Source organism: Vipera berus (genome assembly GCF_964194415.1).
Source record: "Vipera berus genome assembly, chromosome: 3".
Classification (NCBI taxonomy): Eukaryota; Metazoa; Chordata; class Lepidosauria; order Squamata; family Viperidae; genus Vipera; species Vipera berus.
Window position 1 is genome coordinate 118,732,764 of NC_138204.1, and position 24,687 is coordinate 118,757,450.

General features: G+C 40.8%; 1 protein-coding gene across 2 annotated transcripts in view; it reads left to right on the plus strand.

Annotated features, from left to right (window-relative positions):
• The window catches only part of ALOX5 (arachidonate 5-lipoxygenase), a 121,744-nt gene that overhangs the window by 53,304 nt on the left and 43,753 nt on the right, over positions 1–24,687 (plus strand). For both annotated transcript variants that reach the window (XM_081322962.1, XM_081322961.1), the window contains exons 6-9: positions 4,396–4,568; positions 19,150–19,296; positions 19,373–19,576; positions 20,821–20,907. In XM_081322962.1, coding sequence (XP_081179088.1) covers positions 4,396–4,568; positions 19,150–19,296; positions 19,373–19,576; positions 20,821–20,907 — 611 coding nt within the window. The remainder of the gene's footprint in view (positions 1–4,395; positions 4,569–19,149; positions 19,297–19,372; positions 19,577–20,820; positions 20,908–24,687) is intronic.

Sequence of the window (24,687 nt, forward strand, 5' to 3'; positions counted from 1 at the left end):
GGCCCATGTTGCCTGTTTGTCTAGCAGCCTGTGGAGCGGTTCAGCGATGGCTGCCTTGTGTGGGAGGAATGTATGGTAGAAATTCAGCAGACCCAGGAATGCCTGAAGCTCTGCTTTGTTCTTGGGTGTGGGTGCTAGTTTGATGGCCCTCACCTTGGATTCTGTGGGGTGGATGCCCCTGGCGTCTACTCTGAACCCCAAAAATTCTGTGGAAGGAACGCCTATGCTGCATTTTTCCTTTTTGAGTTTGAGGCCAGCTGTGCGCAGCCTTGACAGCACTTCCCTAAGCCTCCCTGCCAGTTCCTCTGCTGATGCTCCTGCGATCAGGATGTCATCAAAATAGGGGCAGACTCCTGGAATGCCCTTGAGTGTCTTTTCCATAACCTCCTGGAAAATGCCAGGAGCAACGCTGACTCCAAACTGCAGCCTGTTCACCCGGAACGCCCCTCTATGGGTTACTATGGTTTGGATGTCAGCTGTTTCCCTAGTGACCGTGAGTTGCTGGTACGCCTGTGCAAGATCGAGCCTTGCAAAAATGGCGCCGCCTTGGAGGGAAGCGAGAACGTGGCTGATCGCAGGAACCGGGTAAGCGTGCGGGTTTAGGGCGCGGTTCACCGAGCACTTATAGTCGGCGCAGATCCTTATTTCCCCGTTGGATTTGAGGGGGGTCACGATGGGGGTTTCCCACTCCCCTCCATCTACAGGCTCTAAGATTCCCTGGGCCACCAACTTGTCTAGTTCGCGCTCGATTTTGTGTTTGAGCGCAAACGGGACTCGCCGCGGCCGGACCCTAATGGGGGAGACGTTCGAGTTAAGCTTGAACGATATGGGGGCCCCGGTGTACTTGCCTAATGACCCGTCGAAGACGTCGGCGAACTCACGGCAAACGGCCTCAACGGAGTCCCCCTGGATCCGATGGATCCCGGATACTGAGATTCCCAGGGCCTCAAACCAGTCTAGCCCGACCAGGCTGGCTCTGCGGCCCTCTACCACTACAACGTCCAGGTGCCCTTCGCGATCCTTAAACCCCACTGAAATGGTGGCCTCCCCCTTCACCTTGACCGGCGAATTCTGAAAATCGGTCAGGGTTAATTTAGTAGGCCGTAATTTAATCCGTTGCTTGCTCCGGCTAATTATGTGGTTATAATTATGTGGAAATAATCGAGACCGCTGATCCGGAGTCAAGCTCCATGCTGCAAGGGACACCTTGCAAACGGATTGTTAATCTAATTTTGGGTTTGAGCAGCCGGCGGCTACCCGTGTGGCTAATGGCCAGCCGGCTCTCGACATAGCCAATTTTTGTTTAGGTGGGGGCCCCAGTACCTTCGAACGGCAGTTCCTCTGGCTGCAGCTCGTGGATCTCCTCTCGGGGGCGGCGGCTACGGCAGACGGCGGCTATGTGGCCTGTTTTCTTGCAGGCCCGGCACGTGGCGGACCGGAACTTGCAGAGGCTGCGCATGTGGTTCCCACCACACCCTGCGTACCTCTGGGGAACGGCAGTGTTGCTGGGAGGCCTGGGCCTGTCTGGACATCTGGCTCGCTGGTCGGGGGTCGACTTCCGCTGGAGGAGGTCAATGCTCAGGTCATCCTCCTCTGTGGCCCCTTGCCGGTGGACGCTGGTTGCCTGGTTGCCGGGCCGGGTTCCCTGGCAGGCTTGGACGGCCCCGCAGGCCGCTTCGTGGGCTAGGATGGCGTCCTCGGCTTCCTGGAGAGAGACCTCCTCTCTTTCGAACAGGCGCTCCTGCAACCGCCTGTCGCGTAGGCCGCAAATCAGCTGGTCCCGTAGTCGCTCCTCCAAATTTGTGAACCTGCAAGTGACGGCAGCTTCCCGTAGGGCGGCGAGGAAGTCGGCACCGGTCTCGTCGGGGCGCTGGTCCCTTTTCTCGAATTGTGACCGTGCGGCCACCTTGGAGCGCCGGGGCCTGAAATGTGCGTTGAGCCTGGCCACGAGGTCTCGGTACACGACGGTGTTGATGGCCTCCTGGGGGAACAGGTTCGCGGCGACTTCCAGCAGCGCTGGTCCCCCAAGGCAGAGCAGGGCGGCCGCCTTTGCACCATCCTCCGATATCTGATTGAACCGCATGTACAGTTCAATGTGAGCCAGGTAACGGGTCCAGGTTTCGGGGCGGCGGGTCTCGAATTCACGGGGTTGTCCGGCTCTAGCCATGGCGGCAGTTGGTCGTGGATGTGGCACTTGGCGTTGCCGGTTCGGCTGGCGGTCGTGGGGGGAAGAAGGAAAAATGCCTTTCCCTTCAGCTCGCGGAGCGTTTCCCCAGTGACTTCAGCTCTTGGTCGGCAGCAATCCCACCTTCGTCGCCACTATTGTGTAGTGGGTCCGACGCAAGAGAGACGCCAGCCGGTGTGTGAGTTCAGCTCTTTATTGGAAGGGGAAGTGAACTGAGGAATGAGGGCTACCTGGCCTCCTTATATACCTGGCCAGGTAAGCTAACAGCCAATGGGGTTGGCCCTAGGTTTCCCGCCGAAACTGTCCAGGCCAACGCCCCCTGATGGCTGTTGCTATGCAGATACCTGCATACATAACACCCACACTTGGAATACTTTATCCAATTTCGATCACCACAATATAAAAAAGATGTTGAGACTCTAGAAAGAGTGCAAAAATGAACATGAAAGATTATTAGGGGGCTGGAGGCTAGAACATATGAAAAATAGTTGTAAGAATTGGGTATGTCTAGTCTAGTGAAAAGAAAAACTAGGGTGGTGACATGATAGCAGTGTTCCAATATTTGAGGGGCTGCCACAAACAAGAGGAGATCAATTTATTTCCCAAACCACCAGAGGGCAAGAAGTAGTGGATAGAAACTAATCAAGGAGAGAAGCAACCTAGAACAAAAAACAGATTTCCTGACAGTGAGAACAACTTGCCTTCAGAAGTTGTAGGTGCTCCATCACTGGAGGCTTTTAAGAAGAGACTGGACAGCCATTTGTGGACCAGAACCGGGCTGCAGCATGCAAAAAACAGGTCTGCGCAAACAAGCAAAACCCCATCTGTGGGATGCAGGCAGCACACAAAACTACACCCCTTCTGGTCCGTGGAAAAACCTGTCTCTAATGAAACTGGTCCCTGGTGCCCAAAAGATTGGGGACCACTGGACTAGAAGATCTCCAGTGTCCCTTCCAACTCTGATGAGTTCTATGATCTCATGATGCTATTGCAGTGATGGGAAGGGCTTCATGTTATGTAATAGTTGCTGATGATGATTTAGAATAATCATCCCATGTCCTTTCTTCTCTCTTCTTTTTCCTGTTTCTTCCACCTCTCTTTCTCTCCTTAATTTGATATGGGCAGCCCTTGTTTAATGACCAGTCACTTAGCAAATGTTTGAAATTATGATGGATCTCCCCAGAAATACTTACAGCCTGTTTTTGAAGTTCTGATGGCTGCATACACACCCTGTTGTCAAGTAATCATATTTTGGGCACTTGGTAATTGGCTTGCATTTACTGCTGTTTGCAGAATCCTGTGGTCATGTGACTACAAATTTTGTCTAGTTTGCTGGTTTCAGCAAAAAGTGCCTATGACAAAAATGGACTTATTTAACCACCATTGTGCTTCCTTAATGGCCATCACAGAAAATGTCATAAAATCAGGTGTGGTCACATGATGAAAACTACAGCATTATATTACTTTTTGACATAATTGCCATTCAAATTGAGGCATTTGTCATAATGTCTTACAAGGTTTGAAATTCCTTAGTAGCAGTTGTGCAGCACCAGATCTGGGCTATGTGGTGGGTGATCAAAAATATCCCAACAAAACTGCTTCAAAAGTTCCTGGGTGCATCTTAGCAGTGTCCGGGTAAGCATTATCATGAACCAACACCAAACCAGAAGTGGTGCCATGGAAAATCCCGCCAAATGTGAAGATGCCAAAGTAATACTGCTAGTGAAGTCTATGGAGCGTGGTTCAACCATCAGTTCAGAAGTCTACTGTGAAACATTATGAAAACTCAGCCGAGCCATCCATAACAAGCATTGGGGTATGCTGACTTCCAGTGTGGTGTTGGTTCACAATAATGCTCGCCTGAACACTGCTAGACACACCCAAGAACTTTTGAAGCAGTTCCGTTGGGATGTTTTTGATCAACCCCCCCCCCCCCGATTTTGTGCCAAGTGGTTACTAAGGAATTTCAAACCTTGTAAGACATAATGACAAGTGCCTCAATTTGAATGGCGATTATTTCAAAAAGTAATATAATGTTGTAGTTTTCTAATGTGTATAATAAACGTTCTGTATCTGCGAGTGTCTGTAATTGATAACCAGCGGTTTATTTCCAAATTGCCCTGGTATATAGTTATTTTAATAATATTTTCAGTCTCCTTCTGTGTTATCTTGAATTCCTAAACCAATCTGGTTTTTTTTTCTCTCCTTAGCATATGTAATGCAGCACTGGCAAGAAGATTTTATGTTTGGATACCAGTTTCTGAATGGCTGCAATCCTGTATTAATTAAAAAATGCATAGAACTACCAAAGAAGTTCCCAGTGACCACAGAAATGGTAGAATACAGTCTGGAGAGAAATCTAACTCTGGAGCAGGAAATAAAGGTACCTACTTAAGATAGACAGTTATTTCAGCATTTAAGTATGAAGTGTTTTACAAATGTTGTAGAAGCTGATTAAATTGTCTAGGAGAAAACTATTTTCCATTCTAATACAGGAATACAATTAGCAAACTCAAATTGTATGATAGCTAGCTCTCAAATCAAAATAAGAATGTCTAATTTTAAGGATATAATATCATCCATGCTTTCCTGGGTGTAAATCTTAGCTGCAAAAGAACTCAAGCAGTAGCTCAATAGGTGTCGGGGCATGGGAGGCCTGGCTGCAGGGGTCCTAAGGTAAGAGGGTACGGGGCATGTGGGGCAGCTTCATCCACCCACTCCTGCCCTAGCTTGATTTTTATGCTTGCACTTCGCCCCAAAATTAGGGCTTATTTTCGGGGTAGGGCTTATATTAGGCGTATGCGTAAAAATCAAGATTATTCTATTCTGTTCTGTTCTGTTCTGTTCTGTTCTGTTCTATTCTATTTTATTCTATTCTATTCTATTCTATTCTATTCTCCAAACACAGTTTGTTCCATTGTTGAAAAAATATTATTAATTGGAAACTTTTCCTGATGTCAATCAATGTTTGATTACTTATAATTTAAACCTGTTGTTCCACCTGGGAGGGGGAGGATGGTCCTTTACTGCCAGGCCTGCTAGTCTGCTGGGAGGGGGGAGGGGGATCTGGGTTTCCTCCACTTTGGTCGTTACCCCTTTGATGCCTCGGTATGAACAGAAGAAAGAATGTGCCATGGGTCAACTGCCTTATCTCCACTTCGATGGGAAGTCGTTGAGAGAGAAAAACGAAACCCCAGGAACGGCACCTGGGAACTGTGCTTATCACTGTGGTTTCCATAACAACTTCGCACTTGGGGATTGGATGAAATCAAACTGGATATTTGGCCGTTTGGGAAGGGGATGGTTTAATGTAATGTTTCCCACAGGAAAACTTTAGATCTTGCTTTGCTCTCTTACTATCACTATCTCTCAAAGTTCCTTTTGGGACAATGCCTGTTTCGAGAGTTCTACTTTTTTGAGAGGATTAGCTGAAGCAGGACTTTACAAGAGGGGCTTCATTGGAGTAGCGTAGTAGGGTAGATAATAGGGGCTTTGCTCTTGGTTATTGTTTTCTTCTAAAAGTGACGTCTTTCCATTGGTCTTCCTCTTTAGGTACATATATAGGGTAATTTTTTTTACAGAATAGTAAATATCATTATTACTAAAGAAAAAATACCAAGAGCCATGGTGGTGCAGTGGTTAGAATGCAATTTTGCAGGCTAATTCTGCCAATTGCCAGCTGTTCAATTCTTACTAGCTCAAAGTTGATTCAGCCTTACATCCTTCTGAGGTTGGTAAAATGAGGACCCAGATTGTTGGGGACAATATGCTGACTCTGTAAATTGCTTAGAGAGGGCTGTAAAGCACTGTGAAGTGGTACATAATTCTAAGTGCTATTGCTATTATTGTGGTTGGTTGCAGTCAGCCAATGTTGTTGTTATTGTTGATATTTGAAGGAAACAGAATATTATGTAAATGGCCATGTAGCCACTTTTGCTATTTTATCAGAATGTACCTCAGAACTCCAAACCTTTTCTTAGGATGTGAAAATAATAAGACAGTACGTTTGATCAGCACATTTGTTTTTTTCCTCATGTTAGTTAGCCCAACAGTACACTCAGGATATTAATATTTCACTGGCAATACGATTTGTAGAGATGTAATAGGCATAATTTTAACAGAAGCATCTCTGAAGCAATTGGAGAATTTACATATATGTTTAGTACACTGCTATAGGTCTTGGAAGGCACTAAAACAGATAGGAAGAGGAGGGGCTTGGTTAGAGATGGAGAAAAATGAGGAACTCTGAGAGTAGCAAGTCTGAAAGAGTTTCATAATAAAAAAAATAAGTTACAATTTACACTGAAGTCTTTGTCAGGAACCATCTACAAAAGAATACCATTGGTGATAAGATGGGTTCCTGGCACATTCTTGTTGCTGTCCAGCCTCTGAACATTGATACAAAAAGTTGTATATAGAATATAAGCTATGGGTGGACACTTTGCACTCTGTTATCATGATGCACAAGGAAGATGGAATTCAAAGGGCAATACTGCTATGCTGCTTGTGAATTCCAATGTAAGAGATTATATGGAATGGAATGGAATGGAATGGAATGGAATGGAATAGAATAGAATAGAATAGAATAGAATAGAATAGAATAGAATAGAATAGAATAGAATAGAATAGAATAGAATAGAATAGAATAGAAGAATAGAATAGAATAGAATAGAATAGAATAGAATAGAATAGAATAGTGGCAGGGACCTTGGAGGTTTTCTAGTCCAGCCCACCGCTCAAGCAGGAGAACCTATACCATTTTAGACAAGCGACTGTCCAGTCTCTTCTTTAAAATCTCCAGTGATGGAGCGCCCATGATTTCTGAAGGCAAGACAATTTTTGGATGCCTGAGATAAAGGATCACTATAAAATATTGCTTTGCGGACTGGACCTGTATTCTGGAACCTATTGGATTATAAAGGCTACATATAAAGACCAGAAAACTAGAGGAAACTTTGTTCTACTCTTACCGAGACTGGTGATATTAGAGGATCTCCAGGAATGATGCCTCAAGAAAAAACAAACACCTTTCAGAAGGAAATATACTCTACGCTACAACTAACTCACCAAACAATTGTTGCATGCAAAGAGGACATAAAAGGAAACCATAATGAGACTAAAAATAATTTAGATAATATAAATGAGCAAATCTCCAAACTAAATCTAAAACTAAAAAGTTCCCAGACAATGACTATAAAGTATGAACAAATCAGAAGATGAAGCAGAGGAAATAGACCTAGAGATGGAAGAGATAAAAGAAGGGAAATATAAACTACCATATACAAATAAAATACTGCAAGGCTTACCTATAACGATAAAAATGCAAAAGACCCTTTACCCCTTAAATCTGCAAAATACACCTGATGACAAGGAAGATTTAAAAAAATGGAACGTAGAGCTGTCAGGGGAAATGTTACAACTTGGGAGACAAAAAATGAAAAGAGAAATTGAGGGAGAAGGAAAGTGGGAGTTGCTTAAGGAACATAAATGGGAGGAATTCCCTCCAAAAAATATCCTACCTAAATAATTTTCCTCATGCCAAGCAACTTTCATAAAAATAGAAAGAAAATTACTGGGCAATTTAATTGCCTTGGCTTGGAAAGCTACTTGGCAAAGAACGAAAATTAGAGTTAGATTTTAAAAATAGAAGATTTGACCTATTAGAGGGAGCATTATATCTTTAAATACTTGTTTGAATATGATTAAAAGAACAGATGACCCTGAGATATAAATAGACTTTTATAATGAAAGATATGATCTAGAATTAAAATAGCATTTTTTTCTTCTTTTGATATGAGAAATACGAACATAAGAGGAGGATTGATATGAATAAATTTTTTAGCTATATATGTAATTAATATTGAGAAAATCATAACTGACAAAGATACTTCAAATATTGATGGGAAGCCAAACTTTAACCAGAGCACAAAAAATAGGGTATTGATTTATGAATTGATATTATTATTTGTATAATATTAATAAAATATGATGAAGATGTTTATATCTAACTTTGTATTCATCAATAATACCAAGAATTGTAACTGTGTAATGAGTGGAAAATGGAAAAGATATGAGGAAGAAAGGAGGATCAGGGAAAAAATAGATTTATTTTTAAGAAATTAATGTTAAATATGTGAACCCAGACAACATGTTGTTTACTAAGCACTAAAGATTGTAATTAAAAATTAATAAAACATTAAAAAAGAATCTGTTTGATCTCCCAGTTGCTGCAGAGTTTGTCTCCCAGTTGATATCTGGATAGTTGAAGTCTCCCATTACTATTGTGGGTATGCTTCCTACATACGTTTGTTAACTAGTTGGTAAAGAGTTCGTCTATTTCTTTTGGTTGGTTGGTTGGCCTGTAATACACACCTATGGCAATGTCACTTCCCCCCCCTTTTATATTTACCCATATACATTCTGGAGGATTTTATCTTTGATCATGTGCATTTCTGGAACCGCTTGCCGGTTGAGCTCCGGACGGCCCCCGACCTCCGCTCCTTCCGGCGTGACTTAAAAACATATCTATTCGAGCAGTTCTGACCTGGTCTGATGGGTTAGGGTTGGGGTTTTAATATGTTTTAATACTGTTTTAAACTGGGCTAAATATTTAATCGTTTTTTAACTTTTGTATTCTGCTTTTTTATATTTATTGCCCTGTACACCGCCCTGAGTCCTTCGGGAAAAGGGCGGTATAAAAATATAATTAAATAAATAAAATAAATAAATTTCTGTGCAACTCCCCCTCCTCTTTTTGTAGATCTATTTCTTTTGAACAATTTGTATCCATCCATCAGTTCATTCCAGTCATGGGTTTCGTCCCACCAGATTTCTGTAATGCCAACTATATCATACCCACCCTTGTGTACTATTGCTTCTAGTTCACCCTGTTTGTTCTCCAAGCTTTGAGCATTTGTATATAAGCATTTAAGAACTTTATGTCTGTCCGTGGGTATGTTTCCTGGATCTCCTGATTGTTGTTTGAGTTTTTCTTTTTTTCCTCATCACTCCCTACCTCATTGTTTGATTTGTTTTCTTAAGATTTATGACTGGTTTTGTGTTCTAAAGATTCTAAATATTGGTCACCCTTCCCCCTCAATTTTAGTTTAAAATCCTTCTAATGAGTTGGGCCAGTCTTTTTCCAAGTACATTTTTCCCTGTTTTCATGAGGTGCAGCCCATCCCTTGCCAAGAGTCCTTTGCATAGGAAATGGAGTCCATGGTCCAGGAAACCAAAATTTTCTTCATGACACCAACCCTTTAGCCAGTGGTTTATTTCTAGAATTTCCCCCCCTCAATGGGGGTTGGTCTTTCGTTAGGAATACTGGTGAGAACACTACTTGTGCTCCTTAAATTTATTGCCTAGTTGCTTATAATCTCTCAATATTGTACTTAGGTTCTTTGTTGTGTCATTTGTCCCAATCTGAAGGAGGAGGAAAAGGTAGTAATCTGTGGGCTTAATTATTTTGGTTAGGTTCTTGACCACATCTTTAATTTTTGTGCCGGGGAGACAACATACCTCCCTGGATTACATGTCTGGTCTGCAGGTGACTGATTTTGTTCCTTTGAGGATATAATCTCCTATTACCAACACTTGCCTTCCTTTTTTGTGGGGTGCAGTTTGTTGTGCTTTTTTTCTGTTTATCTCAGGTGTGTTTGTTGATGTGACTCTTTTAAGGATGTTTGGTGTTGTTTCTTTGCTAGGTGTCTGCATGTTTTCTTTGAGTGGGAGGTTGTGGGTCTGCGTATTTCCATCTAAGGGGAAAAATGATTTCTCAGTTTTAATGGGGCTGCTTCTGGTTGGGTTAGAATTGGGCATTAGAAGTTAGTTGTATGCTACTTCTTTCTTTGATTATTGTGTTTCCTTCTATGTGTGATATACCTCCATTTGTCTTCCTCCAAGGGTTAATCAGTAGGGTCAAATTCTCTGGGAGTTATTTGTTCATTATTTGGTTCAGTTTGGGTATAACTTTCTTTTGTAGGTTGGAGTTTGGCTAGAGTTCCTCTAAGTGCCTTACTTTTTCCTCTACTAGTTCACATAGTTTACATCTAATGCATGTATAATTTTAGTGTTCTTTGGGCATAAGCACATACATGGAACATTTATTGCATACCACAATAGTATCAGTCGCCTGTTCCATGAATTTGTTGTTTGAAAATCCTTCTTTTTGGTTGGTGGATATGCTTTGCTGTTAGCCTTGTTTCTACTTTCTCTGTTCTAGGTAATTATGCCTTTTTGAAGCTTAACAGCATGCACATGCAAAGACCCCCAATGTTTCATATGATGATAAGTTGGTACTGGAATAAACTATGCATGGTAGAGATAAGAGAATATTGAATTGATACAGAATAACAGTGTTGGAAGGGACTTGGAGATCTTCTAGTTCAGTCCCCTGCTCAACCAGGAGACCCTATATCATTCCAGACAAATGGCTGTCCAATCTCTTCTTAAAAACCACCAGTGATGGAGCACCCACAATTTCTGGAGGCAAGCCATTCCACTGATTATTTTTCTCACTGACAGATAATTTATCCCTAATTTTATGTTGGATCTCTCTTTGTTAAGCTTCCATACATTACTGTTGTCTTGCCCTTAGATGCTTTGGAGAATAGGTTGATCTCCTCTCTGTGGCAGCCCTCAATTATTAGAAGTTTATTATTATGTTACCCTTAGTCTTTCTCTTCATTAGACTGGACATTCCCAAATCCTGCTATCATTCATTGTATGGTTTAGCCTCCAGTCCCTTAATCGTCTTTGTAACTCTTCTCTGCACTCTTTCTAGAGTCACATCTTTTCTGTATCGTGGTGACCAAAACTGGATGCAGTATTCCAGGTGTAGTCTTATTAGTGCAGTATAAAGCACTATTAACACTTCATCTGATCTGGATGCTATCTCCCTAGTGATGCAGCATAGGACTGCATTGGCTTTTTTGGCTGCTGCAGCACACTGCTGTCTTACACTTAAGTGATTGTCCACTACAACTCCTAGATCCCTCTCACAGTTACTGCTATTGAGCCAGGTACCATGTCAGAAACCCCTTCAAGCCTTCTTTTCAGAGCTTTGCCATTCTAGTGGGAGGCAGAAGGTTTTTTTCTCTGCTGCAAGGGGAGCTTGTGGCTTGTACTTCCTCTGCTTTGTTCCTCTGTGTTTCTTTGGATGTGAAGTGGAGAGAATGGAATGTGCCAGGAGCCATCTGCCTTATCTCCAATCCGTTGCGAGATCCAGTGGAGCACCTGGGACCCTCTCTTAACAGCTCTGGTTCCCATAGCAACTTCGCACTGGTTGATTGGCTGGATGTGAACTGGACAGTTGGGCTCTGGGTTGGGGTTTTGTGGAATGAATGTTTTAATGTAGCAATTTGCGCGGGAAACTTTTAGATCTTACTTTGTTTCTTGCTATCACTATCTCTCAATAAAAGTTCCTTTAGAAACAATGTCTTTTTCAAGAGTTCTGCTTTCTTGAGAGGAGAAGTTGAGGCAGGACCTTACATTAAGGAATATATGCAAAAAGGTCAACCTGGAGAGGCAACTGCCCTATCGTAGGGACTGTGCACATCATGTCCCTCCATGGCAGCAAACAAGATTAGAGCGAATGTTGGGGATAGCCCACTGCAAAAACCCACCCAGAAGAAAGCTCCTCTGGATGGATGGAAGAGATGGCAAATGCAGAAGGCTCCATGAAGCCAAGATGGTCAGTCAGAGTAGAGAAGAGTGTGAAGAAAAAGCTCAGTGAGTGACATTCACCCGAGGCAGCCGGAAGAAGGGCTGGAAGTGGGAGACGGAGCTGCTCTCAGATCATGGGGACGAATCCAAAGGACAGCAGGAGTCGACTGACCAAATCCTGAAACAAGCTGTACAATACATGGTGGAAGCGTTCCAAGACCTTATTCTCAAAACAGGTTCACTTATTCTCAAAACAGTTTCACCTCATCCGATGCCAGAAGATCCCAACCACCAAAACCTTAGCTAAAATGTTTCTTCAACATATCTACTGACTACATAGTTCCCTCAATGCATAATTTCAGACAGGGTGTCCAATTTATTTCTAAGTTCTGGAAAGCCTTTTTGGACCTTTTGGGCACAGAACAAGGCTTGAGTTCTAGTCATCATCCTCAAATGAATGGGGGGACAGAACAAATGAACTCAGTTCTAGAACAATACCTAACTATCAACAGGACAATTGGACTGACCTCCTGCCCTTTGCTGAAGTGGCATATAACAATGCTATCCACTCTAGTACCGGATACACTCCCTTTCAAATGGCTACAGGGCAGGTGTTTAACCCAATGCCAGAACTGCCTACCATTGAACCCACCATCCCTTCCTTTAAGGAATGGATAAATCAGTTACAAAACACCTGACCAATAGTAAGGAAAGCTCTGGATGAAGCCAGGGATGCCTACAAAGCTCAAGCAGATAAGGAAAGAATAGAACCCAAACCTTTCTGCCTTGGGGACAGGGTTTATCTATCCATTAGGTTTCTTCAGTCACTTCAACTTTGGAAGAAGCTAGGCCCCAAGTTTGTAGGACCCTTCCCCATCAAATGTATTGTAAACCCAGTTACTGTGCAATTAGAACACCCAAAACTCTTAAGCAAATCCACCCGTGTTCCATTATGGTTTACTAATACCAGAAATAACCTCGTCTTTAAGGCCAAAGGTGCCTCTTGCACCATAACCTATTATGATAGAGGGGGAGCAGCACTTTGAAATTAAGGAAATCCTAGACTCCCATAGGCATCATGGGACTGTCCAATATTTGGTGGCTTGGAAAGACCTTCCAGCCTCCCAAAATGAGTGGGTACAAAAAAAGCATGTTAGAGCCCTTAGATTACTTAAACGTTTTCATGCTTGTTGCCCAAATAAATCTAATTAACCTATTGTTCTCTTTTTCTCCCTATTTTATTTTCTGTTTCTGCAGGCAGATTTCTCCTTTTATTAAGGGGGAACAGCATGTCAGAAAACCCTTCAACCCTTCTTTTCAGGGCTCTGCCATTCTAGTGGGAGGGGGGAGGTTTTTCCTCTGCTGGGATGGGGGCTTGTGGTTTGTACTTCCTCTGCTTTGTTCCTCCTCAACTTTGATGTATCTCTTTGGGTATGAAGTGAAGAGAATGGAATGTGCCAGGGGCCATCTCCAGTCCATTGTGAGATCCAGTGAAGTGCCTGGGAACCGTCCCTTATCAGCTCCGGTTCCAAATAGCAACTTCGCACTGGTGGATTGGCTGGACACAAACTGGACAACAGTTCTGATTTTTGGGAGGAGTAGTTGAGGCAGGACCTTACATACCATCTATTCTATAGCTGTGAATTAGGAGTTTCTTGCATAAATGTAAAACCTTTCTTTTCTCATCACTGAATTACATTATGTTAGATAAGGCCCAGTGTGCAAGCCTGTCAAGATCCAGAAGGATCTTGAGCCTATCTTCTAAAGTGTTGGTAATTTCCCCCAGCTTGGTGTTGTCTGCAAATTTGATGAGTTCCCTTTCTATCCTCTTGTCTAAATCATTTATAAAGATGGTGAAGAGCATGGGTCAAGACAGAATCCTGGGATCTCCCATTGCATGCTTCCTTCCATGCAGATGTAGTTCCATTGAAGACTACATGTTGAGTGTGGTTGGTCAACCAGTTATGGATCCATCTGGTGATGCTGCTGTCTATTCCACATGTTTATATCTTACCAAGAAGTAGGCTGTGGTCTAATTTGTCAAATGCCTTACTGAAATCCAAATATACTATGTGCACTGCATTTTGCCGGTCCACTAATTTAGTCATGTTGTGAAAGAATGAAATAAGATTTGTTTGGCATGATCTGTTTTTGACAAACCCATGCTTCTGGTTATAACTTTGTGCTCACACATCTGTTGTTTGATTATCTTTTCCAAGATTTTTCCAAGTATTAATGTTACCCTGATTGGACTGTAGTTTTACGATTCTGTCCCCTCCCCCTTTTTTTGAAGATTGGAACAACATCAGCTCTTTCCCATTCCTCTGGTAGTTCCCTGGTGCCCCAGGATGTTTGAGAGATATGGTTCAATGGTTCCATGACCATGTCTGCCAACTTCTATAGAACCCTGGGTTTTAATCCATCAGGACCTGGTGGCTTCCAGTAATATGGCCGGCAACTGACATGCCTAGAGAATCTCCTCTCTCTGGACCATCATTTTTCCAACTTAACAACAGAAGGAACAGGCTTTCCTCTCGTTCATCTGACTCTCCTGTGTTGGGGAGAGTCCTAAAATAATCCCATAAGATCATCTGTACAGCAAAGGTCTGCAAGTAGCTTCAGCTGGTGCGCTAATGCCTGTAGGGTGGGGCTGCAATGACATCATTGTTGAACAAAATAGCCATTTTGGAAGTTGTGCCTTTCATTTCTTAACCAATTTATGAGACTATTATCTTTAACAGTTAAAAGTGTGTCTCTATGGTCACAGTCTGTTACTCTTTTTTGAAGCTGTCTGCCATTTTTGAGACTTCTTTGTTGTTAAAAGACAAGGAAGAGGGTTGCTGGAGGCAAGCTAAAAATAAGGCTGGTATTTTTTTCCCTTTTGAGATTTGATGGAGAAATATAAGGATAAAAGTTATGGTTTTATTTTACTATTTTTAAAATAATCTGTAGCCTTGAATTGCTTTGCTGTGGGTGGTTGACATTTTCCAATTTTCATGAACTCTGATTGGCCAGAAAAAGGAATAAATAAATATACATTTTTGACCACTAGATGGAGCTACAAAGTTGCTGAAACCTAAGCTCGAATCTGTCATCAGGGAAATCTTTGAAAGCTCCCTACAGAGAATCACCCCTCTTATAAATCAGCTAGGTACTAAAGATACAAATGATATAGATGATTTTTTAAAAAAGCAAATGACACAATTAGGTGTAGAAAATTATCAACCCACTAAGATAACTCTACAAATACGAATATTGGATGGATAATGCAAATATCTGCAAATTTGGAATATAAGCTTGACACCAGCTTTTATTATGATTATGATTTGAATATAACCCTCTCAGCCCAGTTGAAACAAGAGTAACAAGAAAATTCATAATTTTTAAGAGGTGAAGTTTTTGATTTTTTTCTTCATCGATATTAACAAGGTTGAGAATCCTTTGAGAAAAAAAGACTTGATAAACATCTCAGAGATTTTATTCCACAAGGAAGATCTCCAAGCTAATCTACAACTTTTAACAGAACAACTTTTGGATTCTTGTTTCATGGATATTAACAAGGTTGAGAATTTCTTGAAGAAAAGAGACATGATAGACATTCCTGAGGAGAATTTTTTTTATTATTCTATGAAGACTCGCTGGAGGGGATGACTTAAATTTAATGAGTTAATCAGTTAGGATGGATTTTTATAAGCTTGATATATGTAGCGAAAGAAAACTTCAGGGTAGTTTTGTATTTAAAAAATGAGTTTGTAAATATATGTTTTCTGTCCTTCTATGTAACGTTGAATAATTCCCAAAGTTTAAAATATTATTGATCAAATTTGAAAATAAGAGAAGAAAAAGATTTTATTCCATGAAGATAAATTTGAAGGAGGGATTTAAATCCAATGAGCTAATTGGAGTTAATTGGATTTTTATTGGTGTGATATATGTAATTGAATGAAAGCTTTAATGTAGTTCGGGGTTTAAAATGAAGTCCCCCCCTCGCCTTTATATATAATGCTTGAGTAATTTTTAAAGTTTGTAAAATATCATTAAAAGTGAACTTTAACGTATTTATGTTAAGAAGAAGTTTAAAAAGTAATGAAAAACTTACTGTTTTAAAATTTACAAAAAGTGTTTTCTCCCTTTAGGATTAAAAAATATGAAATAATATAGGGAAATCTTTTAATATAAATTATGATAGTTTAGAACAGGGGTCAGCAACCTGAAACAGTGAAAGAGCCACTCGGAACCGGTTCCCTCACAAAAGGAAAAACTGGGAGCCGCAAAAAATGTGTGTGCATGTACGTACATGCGCAGAACAGGGTTTGACTGAAGAGTGGAGCCAAGGCGAGATATGCACCTACCCTGCATATTTGAATTGGTTGAACTTTTTTAGTCCCACTTTTTTTTTTTTGGACTGCACATGGCAGAGGACTGGGAGCCGCAGGAGACGGCTGAAAGAGCCGCATGCGGCTCCGGAGCCGCGGGTTGCAGACCTGTGGTTTAGAATAACTAAACAGAATCATATCCTATTCCAACTCATTGAGTAGTTTGTCAGTCAGTTACAAATGCATCTAGCGGTGATTCTGTCTAGCCCACATTTTTCTGGCTTACCAAGAAGTAGATTGCGGTCTACTTTTGTCTCCCAGTTTAATTTTGTTTCTATTTGGAAATTGCTTCTGGATTTTGTGCTTGCGATGGAAAAAAATATAAAACTTTGATTTTGTTTTTGCTGATTAGATAGGTTTGTTGCTATAGAAATGGCTAGTATATACTGTTGTGTAAAAGTAAAAAGTTGAGGTTGTACTGTTGTTGTCTTCTATGCTAAAGAGAATTGGAAGTCAATGCCTTTTTCTTTCTTTTTCCTCTTTACTCCATATTTTCTCTTTTCCCCCTCCCCCTCAGTTTTCTATTTTTTTATTTCTCTTTGTATTTTATACTTTGATAAATGAATGAAAATATATTTTTAATTGAAAAGTTTTAAAATACATTTTAAAAACATAAACTCCCTCCCCCCCACTTACCCTCCCCCCCTCCCCCCCCCGACTTCCCAGAGCTGAATACAGGGTATTAACTTTTACAAACCTAAGCTAAAATAAGCTAACTGACTAAAAAAACCACTTAAAATTCTATCGCACTTTAATTCCCCTTAAACATAACTAGATAACTAAATACTAATAACTAAATAATAATACATCTTATAATACTAATATTTATTCATATGCTAAATGAAACTTTTTAGTCCCATATTTATTAATGAAAATATATTATGAAGGGCCTGGTGATTTGAATTCATCTAGAGTGAATAGATATTGTCTTATCATTTTTTGCCTATTTTGACTTATATTCCCTTTCTGTATACAAGTCACTTTACTATTTTGACTTGTATTCCCTTTCTGTATACAAGTCAAGTACTGCTTTTGATGGATTTGACTATTTTTTCCATTTTGTGTAAAGACATACGCAAAGAATGAATTAAGCAGTTCCATTTTCTCTCTGCTGCCCATCACCTCCTTGTCATCTTCTGTAAACTAATGGAATGCTACTACAACAGTAGACCTAAGAAGAGGGGATGTATGCAATGTATGAGGGAACTATGAATGGATAGAAGACCTGCATCCACACTAACTCTGAAAACAGCTAGTTACTCAATGCTTCAACATAATGAAGAGGAAGCAGCTCTCACAACCTGAGATAAAACAACTGCACATCCAAGACTCAAGAAGACACAGAAGAACAAGTGGATGTGCAGCAAACACTTGAAGCTAGAATGTCAATGCTAAGAAAGTCTGTGAATGCTTGGTGCTACACATAGTCAACAGGACACTAAGAACCTTCTTCAAGAAATACAATGGGACTGTGGAAGAGAAGACTGGCAGTTAACGCAAGCTAGCTCACACAGGGCCACCAAATGGAGCATGTATCAAGGTAATGCATGCAGATTTGAAGCCCCTCAGCCAGATAATCTCAAGGTCTGGATATGAATACAAGTTCCAAATTGAACAACCATCAGCTATCTCCTCTACATAGATGGCATTAAGCTATGTGCTAAGAATGAATGAGACATCAACTCTTTGATCCACCTGGCATATCTACTGTAAGGACATTGGGATGTTGTTCAGACTGAAGATGTGTGGCCAGATGATAGTTAAGAGAGGGAAGATAATTAAGACTGATGGGGTGGTGACCTAGCAGACATACAGAGCAAGTACATACAAGTACCTTGGCATCCTACAATTACATGAGAGTCATAATGAGAAGACAAGGAGGACAGCAACATCCAAGTGCCACCAAAGCATAAGACAGGTCCTGAAGAGCCAATTCAATAGGAAGAACAAGATCCACACATTCAACACATCTGCTCTGCCAGTCATCAGATGCCATGTTGGTATAGGGAATTGGCCAAAGGAGGTTATGGAAGCTACTGATGTAAAGACCCCAAAGCTCTTGACAATGTAGAGAAGTTTCCTCTCCCAAGCCCAGCACCCAGAGATTACACACGGCAGAAAGAAGGAAGGCTAAGTCTGGTGAGTGTCAAAGCCATTGCCCTGCATGAAACTCAGAGCATCCAGGAGTACATCAATAAGATGGCATTCAAGGATGAACTGCTCAGTGAAGAAACAAACATAGTGGAAGATCAAACAAACGAAGTTCCATATCAAGGCAAAACCCTGCATGTATGTACCGTCAACAGATAGCAGAGATGGCAAAAATCCTAACCATGGTTGGAAAGGATTTAATTGAAAGATAGCACCAAGGCACTGATCCTAAAAACAAAAGTCTACTTTTCTAGACAGGATCCAAAGTACAGATTATGCAGAGAGGCCTCAGAGACAATCCAACACATAGTGGTAATGTGTAAGATGCAGGCAGGAACTGCATACACTGAACTGCAGAACCAAGCATTGTGTATGGGAACATCTGCACACAGTGTATGGGCTAGACCCTCCTAAGTCCAGATGGAAGATTCCAGAGAGGGTTGTGGGGAATAAGATCTTCCAGATCCAGATAGACAGGTCGGTATTGGCCAATCAACAAGACATCATGGTAGTAGACAAGGACCACAAGAAGTGGTGGTGATAGATATAAGCAGAGGAACTGGAGATGATGTGGAAAGTAAAGGCCTAAGTGATTCCAGTGATGGGAGGAGGACTCAGAGGTAAGAAACTGGCAGAAGTAGTTAAATTGTTCAGCCTATTATAAATTTTCTTATTTATGTTTTTATGATATAAATATTCCAAAGATAAAATACTTAATGCTTCCAGGATTATTTTTACATCTCAAGCTGCATAACTTTTTTTTTTTTTGGACAGCAAGGAAATATTTTCATTGCGGACTACGAACTTCTAGATGGTGTTGAAGTCAATAAGACAGATCCCTGCACAGTACAGTATTTGGCTGCTCCTATCTGTTTATTGTATAAGAATTTAGAGAATAAAATTCTCCCTATTGCAATTCAGGTAATTTTGGTTTTACCCAATTAAAATAACATTTGCTTGTTATTGAAGATATTAAACATTCTATTAAACCTTTCAGATAAATCAAGATCCTGACCAAAACAATCCAATTTTCCTTCCATCTGATGCTAAGTATGATTGGTTATTAGCCAAAACATGGGTACGTTCTTCTGATTTCCATATTCATCAGACTGTGACTCATCTGCTTCGGACTCACTTAATTTCAGAAGTTTTTGCAGTGGCTATGTTCCGACAATTGCCTGAAGTACATCCTCTCTTTAAGGTGGGTTATTAAATACTAGAATAAGATATATTATTTTATAATCTATATTATAACAAAGCCAATTTGACATGATTAAGGCAGCAGACTAAAAACAGAGAGAGAGAAGGTGTATGTACTGCTGTTCTTCTTAACTCTGTATCTGAGCACTTCGAGGATTAGAGTGGCTGTGGCATAGGCCAGTTCATTGGTTTGAGTTACGATTGTACTGATAGTCTCAACTAGTCAGTTATTGACTGTTCAAGATTATGATGGACCTACCTGGGGTAATTATGACCTGGTTTTGAAAGTCCAATGGCATTTGGCAATGCAGCTGTATTTACAGCTGTTTGGAGCGGTCCATAGTCACGTGACCATGTGTTATGTTTTTTTTGAAAACTGGCAGGTACTTCCCCTTTTTTGGAAAAGCCAGCCCATAGCAAAACATGGGTTCACTTAACAATCACAGTATTCACTTAACAAGGGTGCCACAAAAAAATCATAAATTCAGGTCAGTCATATATACATTCAGTTACACCCCACTTAACAACCACAGACTCAAGATTGATTCAAAGGTATATGTGTGTTGTGTGTGCGCGCTTTGTGCCTATGGTGCATGGTGACTACCTGGACAAATCCCTGTATTTTCTTGGGAGGCAGGGGGCTATGCTTATACACACACATATACACACACACTGTATATGAGAAACTGAGCATAGCAAGGAGAGTTGATTCTGTAAGACCCAATAAACAATTACCAATCCTCATTCAAAAATCAAGTATGATGTGATTGTTATTGCTGGAATGTTCTGTGATGTTTATAACTGGAAGGCTACATTGTACATTGTAATTTATGCCAAGGGTTCATTTTGTTTTATTCAAGTTGGTGTTGTTTTCTGGCACAGACTTCATGCCTAAAATGGGATTAGAACTCACATATAGGCTCTCTAATTTTAACTTACTTTCTATTTATCTTTTAAAAATAGCTTTGTTATACAAGTAGTCCTTGACTTATGACCAGTTGTTTAGTGACTGTTCAAAGTTATGGTACTCTTTCTGAGTATATCTCATATGTATCAATTGTCTATTATTTTTGTTATCAATTTGTTTGATTTAATGAGGGCAATATTTATTCTTAGTGACTTGATTTGTTTTAACCTAATGCACGGGTCGGCAACCCGCGGCTCTGGAGCCGCATGCGGCTCTTTGAGCCGTCTCCTGCAGCTCCCAGTCGCCCGGTGCAATCTATTTTTTCTTCTCATTCTTAGCTCCTGGTACCTCATGGACGGTTTACAATAGCTATAAACACCAAAGCTCGAGAGCAACTTATCTGTGAATATGGACTTTTTGACAAGGTAAGATTAGCCAATTTGTCTAGAGGTTAAAGCATCATGCTATGAATCAGAAGATCCATGAGTTTTAGTTCCGCCTTAGCCAGAAAGCTAGCTGAATGACCTTGGGCCAATCATTTTCTCTCAGCCCTAAGAAGCAAGCAATTGCAAATCACCTCCAAATAACCTTGCCATAAAAAAATGAACCTCTCCAAGCAGTTTTCAGGAATCAAGATTGACTTGAAAATGTGCGTGCATACACACACACACACACACACCCATACACATAAGAACACTCACAAGATGATGCCACTTCCATTGTTCTGGAGGATAACAGGAAATCTGTAAGGTCCTGCCTCAGCTATCTTCTCAGGAAAGCATGACTCTTGAAACAAGAAGTTATTTCAAAAGTATCTTTTACTGAGAGAAAGTGATTGCAGAGAAGCCCAGTGAAATCTGAAGTTCCTGTGAAAATTGTTAAGCTAATTCCCCATTGTCCAACCCAATGCCACAGTCCATCAGGAGCAAACCCACTAGCATGAAGGCATTGTGAGAACTCTGAGATGAGAAGGTGATAACAAGTCATTCCCTGCCCCTGTGACCTTGATAACAGGTGGGAGCTGACTGGAAAGGTGTCCATACAGATAGTCTTGATGGCCCATTTCCCCCTCCCTAGTTCCCATACAGATACATGAAAGCAAAAGCATTAATCCCCAAGAAACATTCCCCCTCCCTTCGGAATGGCAGCATTCCAACAGGGACCTGACAAAATCTTAACTCTTATCCAAACTATAAGGAAAAATCTTACATGTAGTTCTTCCCACCCATCCATTTTACCTGAATACATTTTTTAGGTCCAGAGAGGTGAGATAGCATTACAAAGATACTGAACTCCCCCCTCCCTCCCTGGGTTGAAAATTATTTTAAAGATTGTTTAATCTGACTTATTTAGAGCAGAACCCACTAGAGCAACTCTGACAGATAATTGCCTAGATGTTTGAAGACCTCCAGCAAATTAAAACTCATTATTTTATGGGTGATCCATTCTACTGGTTGATTGTTCCTCCTGACATGTAGCTTGAACCTACTTCCTTGCAGTTTTAGTCCACTGATTTTAGTTCTGCCCTGTGAGGTGCAGCCCATCCTTTGCCAGAAGCCTTTGATATAGGTAATGTAGATTGTAGTCTTGGAATCTGAAGTTCTTTTAACAGCGCCATCCCTCAAGCCAGTGGTTTACTACTAAAAGTTTCTGTTCCCTCATTGGATGTTGATTTTCCATTGGAAATACAAATGGAATACCATTTGTGCTCCTAATACCTTGGCTTTAAACATCAGCTAGAGTTTGTATCTCCTCTCCATTCTATCTATCTATCTATCTATCCATAAATTCTTCCATATTAATGTCTGCCACATCTTTTACTTTTTCTTTATAATCTTCCGAAAATACATTTAGAAGTACAGAAATTATTACTATCAATTTATTTATTGGTTTATCTCCCAATTCCTCAAAAATCCTTTGAAATTTCTCAAGTGACATACCTTTGTCCTTTTGTAAATTTCACCATTCTTATTCCTGCCTGGAGCATTAGTCCTTCTAATGTCACATTTTTATATTCTCATACTTAAGTTTATTCGTTGTTTTATTTTGAACTTTCAGTCAATTATCTCATTCATAATAGATTAAACAATTTTATTATTATTTTGTTTACTCAATTTTTCAGAAGAATTTTCTAAATTCATCTGGTCCCAATAGGCTTAAAACTTTCTTAAATTAAATTCTAATTTAGCTTTTTCCATTTCTGTTACATTCTTTAAATTATTTAAACTGTTAGCTTTTCTTCTATTTTGCGATGAAGTCTTACTCACCAAATAGTTTTCAAACTTGTTGTTTCGAGGACTTCTTTTAGCTGTAAAATAATTATAAATTCAAAAGCGATTACAAAGTAAGATAGACAAACCCAGTGTCCTTAAAGGCTCCACCCTGATTAAAAGTTTGATGGCTTCCCTCATCTCCTGAGACTCAGACCCATGAGGTGTTTAGTATCCTGCTGTCTCTTCAGACGGAGCAGCCATCTGGAGCATGTGGGTAATCTTTCATCCTCGCCTTGTCCAGAGGGGTTCCATTGGACAGAACATGCTGCTAGTTATTGCCACAGTATCATCTACACTGTTTCAGAGATGTCTAGTTCATCATTTTCCTCCTTAGAAATCCCCCATAATGTCTTGAACTCCCCATATTTTCATTGAACTCTGGACAGCAAAAATCAATCAAAGTCACCTGCCAACATTCCAGTTGAAAGAGCATGTCAGCTCTTCAAAATAGATCAGGCTGGGAAACCAATTCCATGTAGGTCAATACTACTTTTATTGTAAAGCTTTAGCAACAAAATCTTGCAAGGCTGAATATATGTCCCCTACAACTTTATCTTTGTGTGAACTATGAAAGGGTTTGTCTGAGGTGATTAATTAACATTACATACAAGTTCCTTTTATTCCATTGTTGCCTTTGTAGCAGATCTTCCTTCTGTCTCTCAAGGCCATTTTCTTTTCCCTCTACATTGCAAGGGCAATTATATTTTAAGCATATAACTGTAGGGCAGCTGTAATAGAATTTTCTGATCCAGGGAAGGAAAACATTTTCAAAATGTTTTGTTTGAAATGGTATAGGACAGACATGTCAAACACAAGGCCCGGGGGCCAGATCCGGCCCGCGAAGTGGTTTCATGTGGCCCGCGAAGCCATCCTGGAAACAGTGAGGGAATGGCCCCCCACTGCCTTGGCCCTGGCCCAGAGACCCTCCTTCTGCCAGAGACCCCCAGATCTGTCCCACTCCTGCCCAGGCCCCCATAGGCACCCTTGATGCCAATGATGTAGAGCTGGCCATGCCCACCCAGTAGGCCATACGCACTCCAGCTGCGCCCACCCAGTAGGCCGCGCCCACCCTGGCCATACCCACCCGGCCCCCCGAGGGCAACCCCAATGCTGATGCGGCCCTCAATGAAATTGAGTTTGACACCCCTGGTATAGGAGGTTCTTCTACTTGAGCAGGGGGCTGGACTAGAAGACCTCCAAGGTCCCTTCCAGCTCTATTCTCTATTATATTCTAAAATATTACAGAACAAGAACAGTTGATATCAATTTTTTTTGTATCGAAATAAGCAATTAACATCTTTTTCGATTAAATCAAGACTTAAAAAGAAGATTAACGATAATGGGAAACAAACCTTAACATATTGATTAATAAATGAAGGCACATCTAGTTTTCAAGATTTTGTAATCCTTTCTCATTTCAACAAACCTACCTCTCTTAATCTCTGAGAATCTTGGTTTTATCACTGTGAGCTTCTTTAAGGGGGCTGACAACAGTTCATACAATAAAAATAGGATGGGCTGGTTTGTTTGTTTCATTCTACAACAACTGGCTTGTCACTTTGTCATGTATAGGTCATCAATGCTTCTAGCTTTATGGTACCCAGGCAAAACCATTGCATCTGCTCCTGCGTAGACCACTAAATTATATTAAATGCTCCTCCTTCCCTCAATTCCCATTTTCTGATTGTTTTAAACGCCACATTATGAAATTTGAAAAAGCCTCAGGGGGACACTTTAATCCCCCCTGAATTTCAACATAACATCCTGACTGATGGGCACCAATTTTGGCTTCCAAAATATTAATAGAACTGGGGAGCAGCTCCTTATTTCCTACAGGAGAGAGAAAAACCCACCCATTATATAACTAAATGTTTTTTTTTCCATAGTGTAAATAGTGTGTAAGGTTTCTTTGGAAAATGTGGGGAAGTTGAG